The sequence below is a fragment of the Ictidomys tridecemlineatus genome, chromosome 2 (genome assembly GCF_052094955.1).
Source record: "Ictidomys tridecemlineatus isolate mIctTri1 chromosome 2, mIctTri1.hap1, whole genome shotgun sequence".
Classification (NCBI taxonomy): domain Eukaryota; kingdom Metazoa; phylum Chordata; class Mammalia; order Rodentia; family Sciuridae; genus Ictidomys; species Ictidomys tridecemlineatus.
The window spans coordinates 93,859,145-93,873,264 of record NC_135478.1 but is presented as its reverse complement, the minus strand read 5'-3'; the positions used below and the strand labels follow the sequence as shown (position 1 = coordinate 93,873,264).

Genomic DNA, 14,120 nt, shown 5'->3' with positions numbered 1-14,120 from the left:
TGGAGTCCGCTGGCCTTTCCCTTTCTTGGCTCTGCTGACCAGCATCGGCTGTGCTCTGGGAAGGTGAGGTGCGAGAGACACTCCTGTCTGGGAACAGCAGGGAGGGGACAGGGGGGCCACCTGTGGGCTCTGCCATGGGGAGAAGGGCTGTGTGAGGCGGGGACATTTGGCTGCTTTTTTTCTTTTTTTATCTTTTGTTTTTTTTAAAGATCCCTTCATATCCAGCGGGGGTGCCTGGCTGCCCTGCTGGCCAGGAAAACAGTGTGTCCCCCACGTCCTCCACGACCAGCTGCATGTGGCTCTTCTGGGGCGTGATCTCCGATGCCACAGCCCTGTCCCCAGGGGCAGGTGTTCCAGATTCTCAGGGCGGCTGGCCATGCTTGCTTCCTCCCCAGCTGCTCTGAGAGGAGGAAGGCACTGGGCCTCCTGCCCCCAAGGCCTCTGGGCTCTGGGCCTGCGGCCAGGAGCCTGCAGTTAAATGAAGGGCCTGTGCAGGAGGGGAGCTTCTCTGGCGGCTGCTGGAGGAGGCTCCGGAGACTGGACCCCAGCGCCTGTGGCTGCAGTGTGGCCTGTGTGAGGTCTGGGGGCAAGGAGGATGGGCAGCCTGAGGCTGGCTCGGGGACAGTGATTGTCTTTTGTTAAAAAAAGAAATTTCAGGTGACTTTCAGGTCCTCCAGGCTCCGGCTGCCTTCCAGCTGCCTTCCAGCTGCCTTCCAGCTGCATGAAGGCGTCTCTGATTGGGCTGCGCCTGCTCCCTGCTGGCCGGGGCCTGTCTCCTCCGTGGGCCGTGGGGTTCACGTGCCCTGTCCCCTGCAGTTGGCCATCAGGCAGCTCCTGAATCTGTGGGTCAGCAGTGGTCACCTGTCACAGGCTCTTCTATGCTCCCGCCTGGTGGTCTCCTCCTGTGGTCAGGTGGGCGCATACCTGAGTGGTTCCCAGTGGGGCCCAGTGACCTGGCCCTCCTGTGCTGCCCTCCCCGGCTGCGGGCCCTGGGCCTGTCATTCCGTCGCCCTGGGCCTCATTTCCCTGTAGGTAATGTGGGGACAGGTGGGGACCTGCCTTCTCCGGCCCTTTGCAGAATATGAGGGGTGACAGTGTCTGGAGCCCACTGGCTCTTCGCCGAGCCGCCTTGGGGCCATGTGGTGTGATTGGGCTGGTCACTGGTGTGAGCTGCATGGCTGGGGACTCCTGGAGGCGGCTGTGGTCAGAATGGCCCTAGGGCAGTAGCTGGACGCTGGCCGTCTGGTGCCCACATGCTGTTGCTGGTGGGGTTGAGGCAGGTGCCGGGCTGCAGCAGGCTGTCTCTCTCTTGGAGGTGCCAGTGCCCTGTGAGTCCTTGCCCCCAAGCTGGATGCAGACAGGCTTTGGTTCTGAGAAGCAGGACAAGGGGCGCCCTGAGTTGGAAAGTCGGGAGAAGGCGCAGGAGGAAGGGAGAGCGGCCTCACCCCAGTGCGAGGGTCTGTACCATGGGGGCCATGCAGGGCTCGGACGGGGTGCAGCAGGACTGGGTTCCCGGGCTGCCTCCCACTGCCTCACTGGGGGACTCGGCAGGAGAGGCTGCCTCGGAGCCCTCTGTCTGCTGTCCCTCCTTGCTCATGGGACTGGCAGCTGCGGCCTGTGTGTTCCCACTGGCCAGGTCCTCGGTGGGGGCTGTCCTGTGCTCACCATTGGGCCTCAGGGCAGGCCTAAGGCTGGACCCTGCCTGTCTCTGGTGTGAAGTGGGACAGAGGTTTTCTTGAGGTGTGTAGGTGACCCCGGAAGGAGCCGTCTGTCACCTTGGCTGGATGTTGGCCTTGACTTCACCCTCTGGAGAGCTGGGTACCCTGTGCCACTTCCCTCTGTGCTTGCTGTGGGGGCTCAGTGACCTTTCACCTTTGCTAGGTGTGTGGGGGCGGTGCAGGACCCCCTGGCAGAGGGGCGCTGCTGGAGGGTTGGGGGGGTGTCTCCCAGGGCCCCCGAGGGCGAGGGCGGCTCAGCAGAGATCCCCTGGGGATTAAGTGCCTTCACTGATCCTCATGTGAACCTGAGCCGGCTTATCTCCTCTGAGATAAGGGCCAGTGCAGGCCCAGGCGGCCTGGGGACTCTGTCCTGCTCGCCCCACCGGCTCCTCTGCTGCAGTGGCTGCGCGGATCAGTGCGTGTGCTTGTTGTGTGTATTTCCTGGTGGCAGGCATGCGCGTGTGGTGCCTGGACCCCTCCGCAGTCCTGGGGGGTCAGCGAGGACCCCTTTCTGCAGGCTCGGGCTCCTGCCTTCCTCCACTGCCGACCAGCCTCCAGCGGCCCAGACGGCCTGTGTGGCGTCTGCTGGGGCAATGCCCTTCCCCAATCGGCACAGATCCCTCTAGTAAGTCCCCACCGCCCCAGCGCTCACGCTTCGACAGAGCTCTGGGCACAGGGACCGAGATTGGGAGCTGCGGCCTGGCCACCGACACCGTCAGGAAGGCTACGGCAGCTGCCTCTCACTGCGGAGGCCGACAGAGCCTTCGATGGCAGGTGGTGGAATGGCTTTTGGAGTGGCTGGGATGGCGGTGGAGGCACTGCCTGGGGACTGTCCTAACGGCTGTCCGAGCACAGTCCTGGGATACCACGCGGTTCCCAGGGAGACTGCAGCAGCAGCAGCTGCAGTAGTGACACACAGGGGTACCACTGCCATGGGCCTCTGTCCCACCTCGGTAGTAATGACAACAGGAGTGAGTGGCAGACGGTGACAGCCCCGCCCACTGCCATCTGGCATGGACACCGTGGTGGCCTCTTGCTGGCCCTGAACTGCGCTGGTCCCTGCTGTCTGCTCACGGAGGTGCAGCCCGAGCAGCCTAGCGGGGGAGAGGCCGCGCTGTCCACCCTTCCCGCCCAGGCTGGCCCCGGCTCCCCACCTCTGGCCCTTGCACTTGAGTCTGTGCCCGATGTGCCCCCATGGCTGCCTTCCCGCTGCCCCCGGGGCTCCACCTGGCACCTGCAGAGACCCAGGAGGATGTAGGGGTTGGGGGAGGAGGCCTAGCAGAGGCTCCCTGTTCCCTCCGCCCGCCTCCTCTGCTGTCCAGCCACCTCGCCCCACGGCGGTTCCGTGTGTTTACCTTTTTCTCACCTGAGGAGAGTGGGCAGGGCCTGCGCCCAGGCAGGAGCCCAGTGTGGCCACAGGAGGACCAGAGCGCTGCCCTGGGCTGCAGCGGGGCAGGCCTCAACCCGAGGCTGGAAGGAAGGTTGGCCCAGGAGGGACACTGAGCAGGGGCGCCTAGGGACAAACTTTAATGTCAGTGGGGCCCCTCTTGGGGAGGTGCAGACATTTTGGACCTGGATGTGGTGACGGTCGGGCCCTGGGATGTGCGGACACAACTGAGTCGCTCACTGTTGGGCTTTGTTTTGGGAATCCCCTCAGTAAAGAGATTGGGGAAAAATGCCTGCTGTTCACTGAGCTTTTAGGACATGCCAGGACCTCGTAGGCATTTGTTGAATGTCTGCGTCACCTAGTGAGGTGAGTTTCTGTCTCCTGGACAAGGAGATGGCTCACAGACGTCAGGCAGTGAACCCAGGGTCACACAGCTCAGAAAGTGGAGGAGGAGCAGGAGCCTGGGCTCAGGCGCCCTGAGGGTTGCGGTCTGGCCGTGTCCTCCCTGGGGTGCGGCCTGGATAGGAGAGAGGTCTGTGTGTGTCTGGTGTGATTAGGGCATTGGAGCTGGTCATGGAGAACAAATACCAGGCCCAGAGGTGTACCCCTGATCCCCACCTCCTCCTGGTCACAGAAGCGGAAATGTCCCCTGCAGGGCTGCTCCTTGAATCATCGTGGTTCCTGTGAAATGCGCTGCGGAATGCGTGGGGCATGGAATGCGTGGGGCACCAGCAGTTTTCAGTTTCCGCTCTGACTTGCTGCTCTCTCCCGAGCCTGGTGACCTTGGCTTCTGAGCGCCTGCTGGGCTCACACCAGGTCACAGGGACACGAACAGGGGACATTAGGAAGAATACTTTAGGCTGCGCCTCCCTGAGGTCCTTGCCCGTGTGTCGGGCAGCGAGGGAGCAGGGGGCGTCTTGGTGCTGGTGCCAGGGGCCCGTGGCTGGGGAGGCTATGGCCCGTCTCCCCAGATGGAGCTCCTTTCAGAGAGGGTCGTGGGGGCCGCTGGGTGCCTGTGCTTCCATCCCCACAGCCACCGTCCCCAAGCCTGGGCCCCTCCTGCCCGCTGCAGAGCCGGCGACCGGTTGTGCTCCCTCTGGTCCTCTGCCTCTGTGCTCCCTGGGCCCTGATTCTGGTGCCCTCAGTGATGGGGATGAAGCTGCTGCCAGGCTCTGGGTGTGAGGCCCTGCGGAGGCAAGTGGGCTGGGCAGAGTTTCTCCTGGAAGCTGTGTCCCTGCCATCCTCCCGTCTCATGATGGGGACCCTGAGGTGCAGAAGTGCCAAGTGACTTCCTCCCTCTGGCTTTGCCAAGGGGCAGCACGGGCTCCAGCTGGGCCGGTTTCAGCCGCCTTTATCCTTATTTTCATTTTTACCCAGAAGAGACGTGGAGACAGACGGGCATAGTTCCCCGGGCGGAGCTGTGGCTGGACTTGGGCTGGTGGTGCCGTGTGGCGGCCCTGGGCTGGGCCTCACGTCCCCATCTGTCCCTGACCTCCAGTCGAGTGAAGTGTGGGGTCTTGCTGGTAAAGGGGGCTCCTGGGGTCAGAGGAAGGGCAAGTGGCCAGCTCCTGGCTGCCCCCAGCTCCCCGGCAATACATGTCACCCCCCAGTGCTGGACGCTGGACTCTGGATGTGCTAGAGTGTCCCCTGGGTCCCCGGTGACCAATCTCTTTCACGGTCTCCTGACCTGACCTGGACCATTAATTGCTTCTGGCAGTCGATGCCACCCTTCCCTCCTGGCTTCCCCCGCGGCTCGCGGGTCCTGATGGCCCAGTCCCAGCCCCTCCTCCTCATGGGCTCGGGCTCCTGGGCAGAGCAGTCCTCTGTGCAGAGCCCGGCAGTGGATGCACAGGATACTGGCCGGCCACGGCGGGCCCCAGGGAGTTCCTGGGGGAGGTGGCTGCTGTGCAGGTGGCAGCTGGGCCACCAAGGGCAGCTCCCACCACGTATCCCCACAGAGCCCACTCTGGTCTCTGTCCTAGGGCCCCAGGCCTGGGCTGCAGCAGAGGTGGCATGGCCACGTGGAAGCCGTGCCCGTCTCCGCTGAGGCTCCGGCACCTTCTTGCCCCGCCCCGTCTGCAGTGGGGGGTATGGGTGGCATCAGGCTTGATGGTCCCGGCACTGTGTCTGCCCGGGAAACCTCTGTGGGCTGGCAAGGGCTGGGGTGGGCGGCCAGGTGGACGGGCGGCCAGGTGGACGGGCAGATGGCGCTCTGTGTTGTGGGCCTGCGGGTCCTGGCCCTGCCCTGCGCTGGCTGGGAGCCATGCTGCTGCCTGAGGGCCCTGCCCTCCTCCCAGAACTGTGGCTCCTTTCTGGCCGCTGATGGCCCCGGGCTGCTGCGTCTGGCTGGCTCTGCACCCTGGAGCCAGGAGAGGGCCCCGAGGTTTCTGAGAGCACGTTCCAGACCCAGTGGCATGTGAGGAAGAGGGTGGGGTGGCCTCAGATGGACGGTCCTGTCTCCCTGACCCTGGCTGACAGTGTGATCCCGGGCAAGTGGTTGGACCTCCTGGGCCTCAGTTTCTCCACCTGTGAAGTGGGCCAGATGGCGGCAGCTCACAGGTTGTGGAGACGTGTGGGGTCTGGTGGCCATGGGCCTGCAGGTGTCCTGCAGGGACTGTGGTGATGGGCACTGTTTGGGGGCTGGGCCTGCTGGACCCTGTACCAGGAGGTCTCAAGTGGGGCCTGGGCAGGCGGGCATGGGGCGGGGTGCGCATCGTAGCTTGGGCCTGCGCACTGCATGTTTCCCTGGACAGGTCTTCTGTCCCTGTGGGTGGGTCCCCCTCTCCTGGCCCTCCAGCCCCTGTCCACCATCTGCCCCCCTCTTGGCCTTGGTCTGGAGGCTGCTGCTTCTCTGAGGGGAGAGGCTCCCCCGCTGCCCGCCTGCCTGCCCGCCCGCAGTGGTGGCCGAGACCTTGGCAGGCTTTGAAGGCTTCCCTCAGCTTCAAGGAGAGTGGTGATCACCCAGCTGTCACTTTAGAAGGAAAATTAAATGTCCCTGTTGCCTCTTGAATGGAAAGGCAGTGGAGGTGCTCTCCCCCCACTGTCAGGGCCGCTGGCTCCATGGTGACAGGGCACAGTGACAGGCCTGCGGGACAGGGGCTGCTCCCACTCTCCTGGGTGGAGAGGTGGGCTCAGGCGCCAGGTCAGTCCCGGGGGTGGAGGACGCCTTCTCACAGCACCGTCCCTGCTTGGATCTGGCTTGTGCTGCCCCTGGCCAGCCTGCAGAGGTGCCTTCTGGGAGGCCATGCTGGGTCCACAGTGTACCTGGCTGGAGGTCAGAGACTCTTGCAGAGCACAGCTTGGTGCAATGGTCCTGCTGGGTGTCCCTCCAGCCGGGCTCTGGGGGGAGGCTGGGCAGTGGAGTGGGGAACGCAGCCAGCGTTTGGCCACCTGCCCTGGGGCCTGGAGGACCACAGCCTTGGGCCTTCTCCTGGGGGCCCAGCAGCCTGGTGGGAAGGGTCGGGCGGAGCCCTGTGGTTGGGTCCCCTGTGGGGGGTGGGCCGTGGCCTCCCTGTCGGAGCTGCCCTGCTGGCTGTCCTACTTGGTGAGTCCAGCAGCCTCCCCTGCCCCCAGCTGCTCTGGCCCCACTCAGGCCTCGCTCTGGCCAGCTGCACCCTGACCTCAGTGCCTGGCCCTGCTGGGGAGGACCCCGACCTTCACGGGGGGGTCATCTGGTTCCTGTCGCTGCGGCTACTGCTCTTAGAAGCCCCTGCTCGCTGCCTGGTGCACCTGTGGGAGTGTGGGGCGCCTCCAGGACCCACCTCGTGACCTCATGCCTGTGGTGGGGCTCCCACCCCGCGTCTGTGGCTGCAGGCTGATGGTGGCCTTGGGGTGGAAGCAGGAAGAGCCTGTGGCTTTGGGTCTGTGAGTGGGTGGGGACAGACCAGCTGGCCTCTGTGGTGTGTGCTTGGGTGGCTTCTTGGGGGTCCTGGGAGGACACGGGCCAGGAGGGGTCTGGGGGCTCCTTTGGGGCTGGTGAGGGCGGACCTGGGGAGGGACCCTTGGAGGCCCCACCCTTCCTGCAGCTGTCGGTGGCCAGGCCCCGTGGCTGTCTTCCTGGCCTCTGGACCTGCCCCCCGGACCCCCTGGTCCCCACAGCCTGTCTGAGCCAAGTGGGGGTGTGGAGAGCGTGGCGGCAGGGCCCGGGCATGAACGTGTGTGTGGGTGGTGAGTGCCAGCAGCTGGCCTGGCCTCCTGCAGGAGGTGGGCTCAGCTGTGCCCAGGGGCCATGTTGCGCTGTCCCTCTGGGTTCCCAGCAGTTCTGGAGGCCGAGGAGGGTCCCTCCTGCCCTGGCTCCCGTGGGTTCTGGCACCTGGGGTCTGGAGAGCTGACTTGTATTTGACTTGGCCAGGGTCCCTTCCCTGCACGGTGCCTGCATGAGGTGCCTCCACCCTGACCCTCAGCTCCTGGTCTAGGCAGGGGAAGGACACACTAGTGCTTGTGAGGACTAAGAGGATGACAGGGTGAACAGGGATGCAGAGGGCGCAGGAAGTGGGCACTTGGCCCCTAGCTGTCCAGGGCTGGCTCCCCTGGGCTCTACCTCTGGCCTGCTGTGGACTCCGCTGCACTGTGTCTTTCCTGCCCCCTCCCACCTGGACAGCCCCTTGGGCCTGCCTTGTTGGCTATCTGGACAGGGGCAGGGCCCTCCCAGGGTTGCCTGTTTCCACTGAACCTGCTGGATTCTCAAACTGGAGGGACCTGCCTGCCCCCTTCCCCTGGTCCAGCCAGGGCCCCGGGGCATTTGTCCAGCCAGCCTCCTCCTAGGCCCCTCCCTCCCCGCAGTCCTCCCTGCCTCTGGCCAGCTCGGCAGCAGCCTCTGCCTTCCTGAGGTCCCTGCTGGGTCAGTTCCCTAAACCAGGGATCCCGCGTGTGTCTCCTCATACTGGGAGTCGCGGAGTCCCCTCCTGGACCGCCTGCCCTGGACCCTACGCTGGGTGTCTGGGGTTGCCGCTGCTCTGGTGCCTGGAGTCAGAGTTGGCATGGGATTCCCAGCTGTGCCCAGGGCGGAGGCTGGAGCCTCCCGTTGCCCGGGGAGAGTGCCTTCTGGGCCTGGCCCTGCGGAGCCATCCCAGGCAGGCTGCAGGTGGCTGGCCACCGAGGCTTTGGGAGCCATGCCCAGGCCCTCCCTGCCTCCAGCCTCCTGCAGGGCCTGTCCCTGGAGCTGCCGCAGATGGCGAGACCCAGTGCCAGGCCGGGCACCAGTGAGAGCACCTCCTGGAGAATAAAGAGCAGGAAAGACGCTGCCGGGCTGTCCCCCTTGAGGGTCCCCTGGGGTGTGGGAGGGCTGCCGGGCAGGTGGGGTTGGAGAGGGCAGCTCGCCAGCCACTGGACAGGGCACAGCACTGCTGGCCCTGAAGCTTGCCCAGGGCATGGCCTGGCTCTTACACTCCACGTCCGGCCACTTGGTGGTTCATCATTTTCTTTCTGGGGACAAGGAAACAGGCTCAGAGGTGAAGCTCCTGGGCTCAGGTTGCACAGTCAGGAGGGGCAGGCCGGTTGAACCCAGGGACCTGGTCACACAGCTGCCCCCGGCCTCTGGACAGAGGTTTGGTCCTCGGGGTTCGACCTCCACTGGAGAAGTGGCCGCCTGGGTCTGCCTAGGACCAAGGACTCTGCAGGGCGTGTCCTGAGGCAGCTGCAGCTAGCTCTGCCCAGACGGGAGAGCTGTGCTCAGGTGGGCCTTGCCCAGGACCACAGTGGGCAGCTGGGGCCCGCCTTGTGGGGATCTCTGCAGTGTCTCTCCAGGACGGTGGATTTTTTATGCAGAAGTTCTCACATGTCCTGACAGGGGTGTGGTCAGGGTCAGGGTGGCAGCGGAGGACAGGCAGTGGGCCTCTGCCTGGGTCGCTTTCCCGAGTAGACAGTCGTGGGTGAGCCCTGAGGGCCGCGTTCGGGCTCCCTGCGAGCCTGGGTCCCCTGCGAGCCTGAGTCCCTTGTGGTGGCCGCGCACCCCTGGTCCTCTCTGCCTGGTTGTGGAGGAGGCGCCCTGGGCAGCGTACCCCGAGGTGTGCTGGTGGCGGCCAGCGGCTGGTCTTGAGGGTGTGGAGGGGGTCGCCCTGGTTTTCGCGCCAGGTCCTCGCGGGTGGCTTCGTTTCTCTGAATTCCGGTGTTCGCGGGCCCTGCGGTGGAGCCTGAACCCCGCCTGATGGAGGCCTCACCGACCGTCCTCCGTGGTGGCTGCGCCCTTCGGTGTGGGGCCAGCCGTGCACACGGTTGGTTGTTCCAAGTCCTTGTCAGCAATGGGCAGTGCCTGTCTGGAGGGGCCCCTCCTGGTTTAGCTTGCGTCCTGCTGCCAGCCGTTACCACGCACCCTCCCCGTGTCCTCTGGAGAAGTATATCTGTCTTTGCCTCATCCCCTCGTACCTGGCCCTCATTTTTAATATTTATTTTTTAGTTTTCGGTGGACACAACATCTTTATTCGTCTTTATTTTATTTGTATGTGGTGCTGAGGATCAAACCCAGCGCCCCGCGCATGCCAGGCGAGTGCGCTACCGCTTGAGCCACATCCGCAGCCCGAGGCCCTCATTTTCTAGTCCCTGTTCCGGGTACTGGTTGTCTCTGCCCTGCGTTCACCTTGGTGAGGGGCCGTGGGTTCTCCAGCTCTCGGGCATGGGCTCCTGGGGGACGAGGACGCCGAGGGGCAGTGCGTGGGCGGCCCAGGCCTGTCTGTGGAAGCCCGGCCTTGGCACCTCCTCGCCACAGGGCCGGCTGCGAGGCTGTTTCTGAGCCTTAGTGTCCCCCTCTCAGAGGGTGGCAGTGCCTCTATCACCGGGTCACTGTGGAGAAGTCCTTGGGCTGCTGGTACAAGGCACAGGGCTCAGGCCATGATCACCTCCTTGCAGGTGACGTGGTCCCAAGGCCCCACCCTGGGAGCCGGGTTCTCAGTAACCAATGTGTTCTCCCGCAGGTCTCCCCGGCCTCTGAGGACACAGTCTCGCTGGACACAGTCTCGCTGGGGCCAGTTTCTGGTAGGTCACCTTGTCCTCTCTGTCCCCAAGGCTTATGCTGCTGGGACCCCCTGTGGGAAGAGGGCCTGGAGTTCCTGGGGGGACGATTCTGCCTGGCAGATGTGGCCAGGGCTCCTCAGGTGCCCAGGAGGGGAGGAGCGGTGGGTGGGTGCTGGTTTCCGGGACGGGGTGAGGCGTGTGTGTGTGGGGGGGCAAAGGGGCAAGGGGGCGAGGAGGCGCCTGGCTGGCGCTGCCTGGGGAGGTGTCCTCATCAGGCAGAGGGATTTCTTTGTAAAGCGCCTACTCTGTACCAGGCCCCGGGGTGAGGCAGAGCCTTGAACCCTCAAGATTTGCATTTTGGGGACGAAGGCTGGGTGAAGGACCATCAGGACAGGGACGAGCGCTGGGTGAGGGACTGCAGGAGGGGTCACCTGCAGTGTCAAGTGGGGACCAGGAGGGCCTCCCTGGGAGGACGGCATTTGAACAAAGACCTGTGGGGGGTGGGGTCCTGCAGGCGTGGCCTGTGCCCTGCCTGGTGGCTTGTCCTGGCCTCTGGAGGGCAGCTCAGGGTGAGTGGCCTGGGGTCTCCCTGGAGGCCTCCCCTTGGCCCTGAGCCCTCGTCCCCTGACGGCTGGACACTGATGAGGGGCTGGGGCTGGCCGCGGAGAAGGGTGGCCTAGCTGTGCTCCTCTGCTGCCTGCCCTGCGTTGTCCAGTCCTGCCCCTGGGAGCCTTCCTCTGGCTGAGTTATCTCCTTGTCACGCTAGTGGCCGCCTGAGGACGATAAAAGGGCTTTCTGTCTGCGAGCACTTAGCTTCCCTGCTGGGCATCCATCACGGGGTGGGGGGGGTGGGCAGCTTGCTGCTCCCAGGAGCCCTCTTGGCTGGACCCAGGTGGCCGCTCCGCCCACATGAGGCCTGTCTGGGGGCCATGGCAGGGGCAGTGGGAGTGGGGCCATTCCCAGGTCATCCGCACCTGGGGGCAGATGTCCAGCATGGATGGTGACAGTTGCAGACAGGCAGGCTTCGCGCAGGCTGGAGACCTCTGGCCCTCTGCACTGGGCTCTTTTGATCCAGAGCCACCCCAGGAAGTGGGCGAGTCTTCATCTGGAGTCCCCTGTGCCCTGGGAGGGAGGAGGGGACCTGGGCCTTGAGGTGTGGCGCCTGAGTCCTGGGGGTGGTGGGCCTGCTGGGCCCTGCAGCTGGGCGTGCTGAGAGCGGGTTTCGGGGTGTCTGGGTGTCTGTGTGTGGTTAATCCAGGTGGGGCTAGAAGGTGAGCCCAGGATAGCCGCTCTCTGCTGCCCGAGGAGGCCCTTTGGGACAGTCTGCAGGCAGACAGGGGACCAGGCTCCCAGGGGCAGGACTGGACAACGCAGGGCAGGAAGCAGAGGAGCACAGCTTGTGTCCTTGGCCTGTGGGGTCACAGCTCTGAGACTCATCCTTTCTTGGGCAGTGGGACTGGTTTTGTCCTCAGGGCCAGGAGCCCGTGGGATATCCTCATCTCCCCCCAGCTCAGGACACTCAGCCCTGCCCCTCCTTCCCTTCCCCACAGGGCCACCCTCAAATGACAGCAATTAATGGTGCCCGCGATGGCCCTGCTGACAGCTGAACTTGTCTGCCTGCGGCCACCCCGCTAATCGGACCCGGGGGACGCCCCTCCTGCTGCGGCTTCCGCTCCACACAGCCCCTCCCTGTCCCTTGGTCTGGAGCTACCCTGGACAGGCCCCGGGAGCGGGCAGAGTCCCTGTCCCTGCATCCTCCTCCTGGCCCTTCGCCATGGTTGCCTTTTTCCTTTCACAAATGGCTGGGCTCTTGCTCGACCCCTGGCCCAGGGGTTCCGGTGTGCCCCTGTCCTGTGCCCTCGCTTTACCAGGAGTCCTGCTGAGGCTTTCCTGAGATGACCCTGCAGGGTACCTTGGTGTGGCCCTCGGGGAGCCCCCGGGCCAGAGTCGTCCTTCCCTCTTCTCTCTTCCTGGGGGACAGGGTAGCTGGAGCCCTGGAGAGCAGGCACCAGTTAAGTGCCCCATCTTGTAGCTGGGCAGGAGCCTTGGGGATGCAGGTGCTGCTGACCTGAGCCCTGTCTGTGGAGGGTCGTGAGGACCCTGGCCAGTCCTGCCCACGCAGGGCCCTATTGCTCCCATGGCAGCAGCAGTGAGCCCCCAGGCTCCTGGCATGTGCCGGAACCTGCTGCTCTACTGCCCCTCTACTCCTGCAGCTGGGGAGGCTGAGGTCCAGAGGCCAAGGGCTTCGTGCTCCTGACCTTGCAGGGGGGGGGGGCAGGTCTGAGAGTCAACCCCAACTTATTTTGTCGAGGTTCATAAGTCAGGACCTTTGGGAAACTTGCGGGACGGCTCCGGGACCCACAGACCTGACCTAGAAGTGGGGGGCGTCGCTGCCTGCGTGTGGGTTTGTCTGTCTGTCACACTCTGGCCAACCAGCCTGCAGGTCCAGCCAGCCTGTGGGAAGGCGCAGCTCTCGGGGTCCCCGGATCTCCCTGGACGCTAACACTGGTACCAGCACAAACTAGGGTATGCCCTGCCCCTCCAGAAGAACTGCTGACCTCGTGTCTGCCATAGAAGGTCCGGAACCTTCTAGAGGTGCACAGTGAAATCATCACACAGCACACACGTGCGGTTGCGTGTCTGGCCGCTCTGTCGTTCTGACATTCACGCTGTGTCCTCTGTCGGCAGGGCTCCTCCTGTTTTTAATATTTGTGTTTCAGTCATAGTTGAACGTGAGGCCTCATCCTGTGTATTTACTTATACTTGGTGCTGTGGTCGCACCCAGGGCTTCACGGCGCTGGGCGAGGGCTGTCCCGCTGAGCCCCAGCCCGGAGCTCGTTCTTCGTGTTGGGGACACCGTTGCATGCCCCTCTCCTGTGAGGGCGGGTTGCCAGGCGTGTGGGGGCTGTGTGGGACTTATAGCTGATTTCTCACCCGGCTCTGCGTCCACCCGCAGACCTGGGAACCCCAGTGGCGCACACCCTCACGGGCACTCCTGTCAGCTGTTCTGGTGGACCCCACGCGTGTTCAAGTACACTGCACTGTGGGCTGCATTTTGGGAAAGGCTGTGGCCACCTGGTGTAGCTCCCCTGGCCTGGGGAAGTGGCCCCTGCCCCCGAGACCTGGCTCAGCCGTTCTTCCTAGTCTTCACGCCACTTCCTGCTTTTCTTGTCTTATTGCGTTGGCCGGGAGCACGGCGTAGCCCTGAGCAGCAGCCCTCGAGGGGGCCCCCTCTGGGTTTTTCACTCCCCTTCTACAGGTTTGAGGAGACGGGGGCCTTCATAGGTCAGGTGACTTCTCAGCACAATGAGAGTTAAAACTTGTGACCACAAGTTGGTGCTTCTTCTCCTCTGTGCCCGGAAGGACCAGCTCCCTTTGTCACAGGGATCGTAGGTGATGCCAAGCACTGGTGCCCGGTGGGGCCAGAGCCCCGCTCCCCCGAGGGTCTTCTGTGCTGGGGAGATGACAGTGGGAGCTTTCCGGGTCTAGCACTGAGCCTGGCTCTGCCAGGTCTGCCCTGCCCAGCAGTCACCTTGGGCATCACCAGACCTGGGGGGAGCTGTTCCGAGGCAGAGCAGGAGCAGGACCAGGACGGGGGTGGGGCGGGTGAGGGGGGCCCCTTCCTCCTCCTCCTTCTCATTCCTCGCCTGAGGGGTGCTGGCTGAGATGACTTTTCGGGGAAGGAGGCTCATAAATTAAATAAGCAATCCCGTAAATAAATAAGTAATGAGGTTAGCGGGTGCCTAATGACATCAGATTCGTAATTACGGATGGGGCCTGCCTGATGATTGCACTTGGTTTTGATCTTGGCTCTGACATGGTCTCCTCCACCTGATGGTGATCTCTGCCCCCTCTGGGGGCTGGAGGGCTGCTGCTCTGGGGGCTCCAGAGAGCCTAGGTGGTGGTGGGGTCCCCAAGGGGGGTGTACCCAGTTCCCAGCCCCAGGGGTTCAGCTGGGCGGGCTTTCTGCTGTAGGCCTTTGTGAAATTTGATGTTGTTGCGAATCATGATGATGAAGCTACAGCAGCAATAAAACTACAGCCGTCATAACAGGGTCTGTGATTGTC

General features: G+C 64.1%; 1 protein-coding gene across 1 annotated transcript in view; it reads left to right on the top strand.

Annotated features, from left to right (window-relative positions):
* Positions 1-14,120, top strand: part of LOC144375266 (uncharacterized) — a 25,842-nt gene extending 11,722 nt beyond the window's left edge. Inside the window, exons 2-3 of the mRNA XM_078039361.1 lie at positions 10,014-10,074; positions 11,604-14,120. Of these exons, the coding sequence (XP_077895487.1) occupies positions 10,014-10,074; positions 11,604-11,629 (87 nt within the window). The 3' untranslated portion in view covers positions 11,630-14,120. The remainder of the gene's footprint in view (positions 1-10,013; positions 10,075-11,603) is intronic.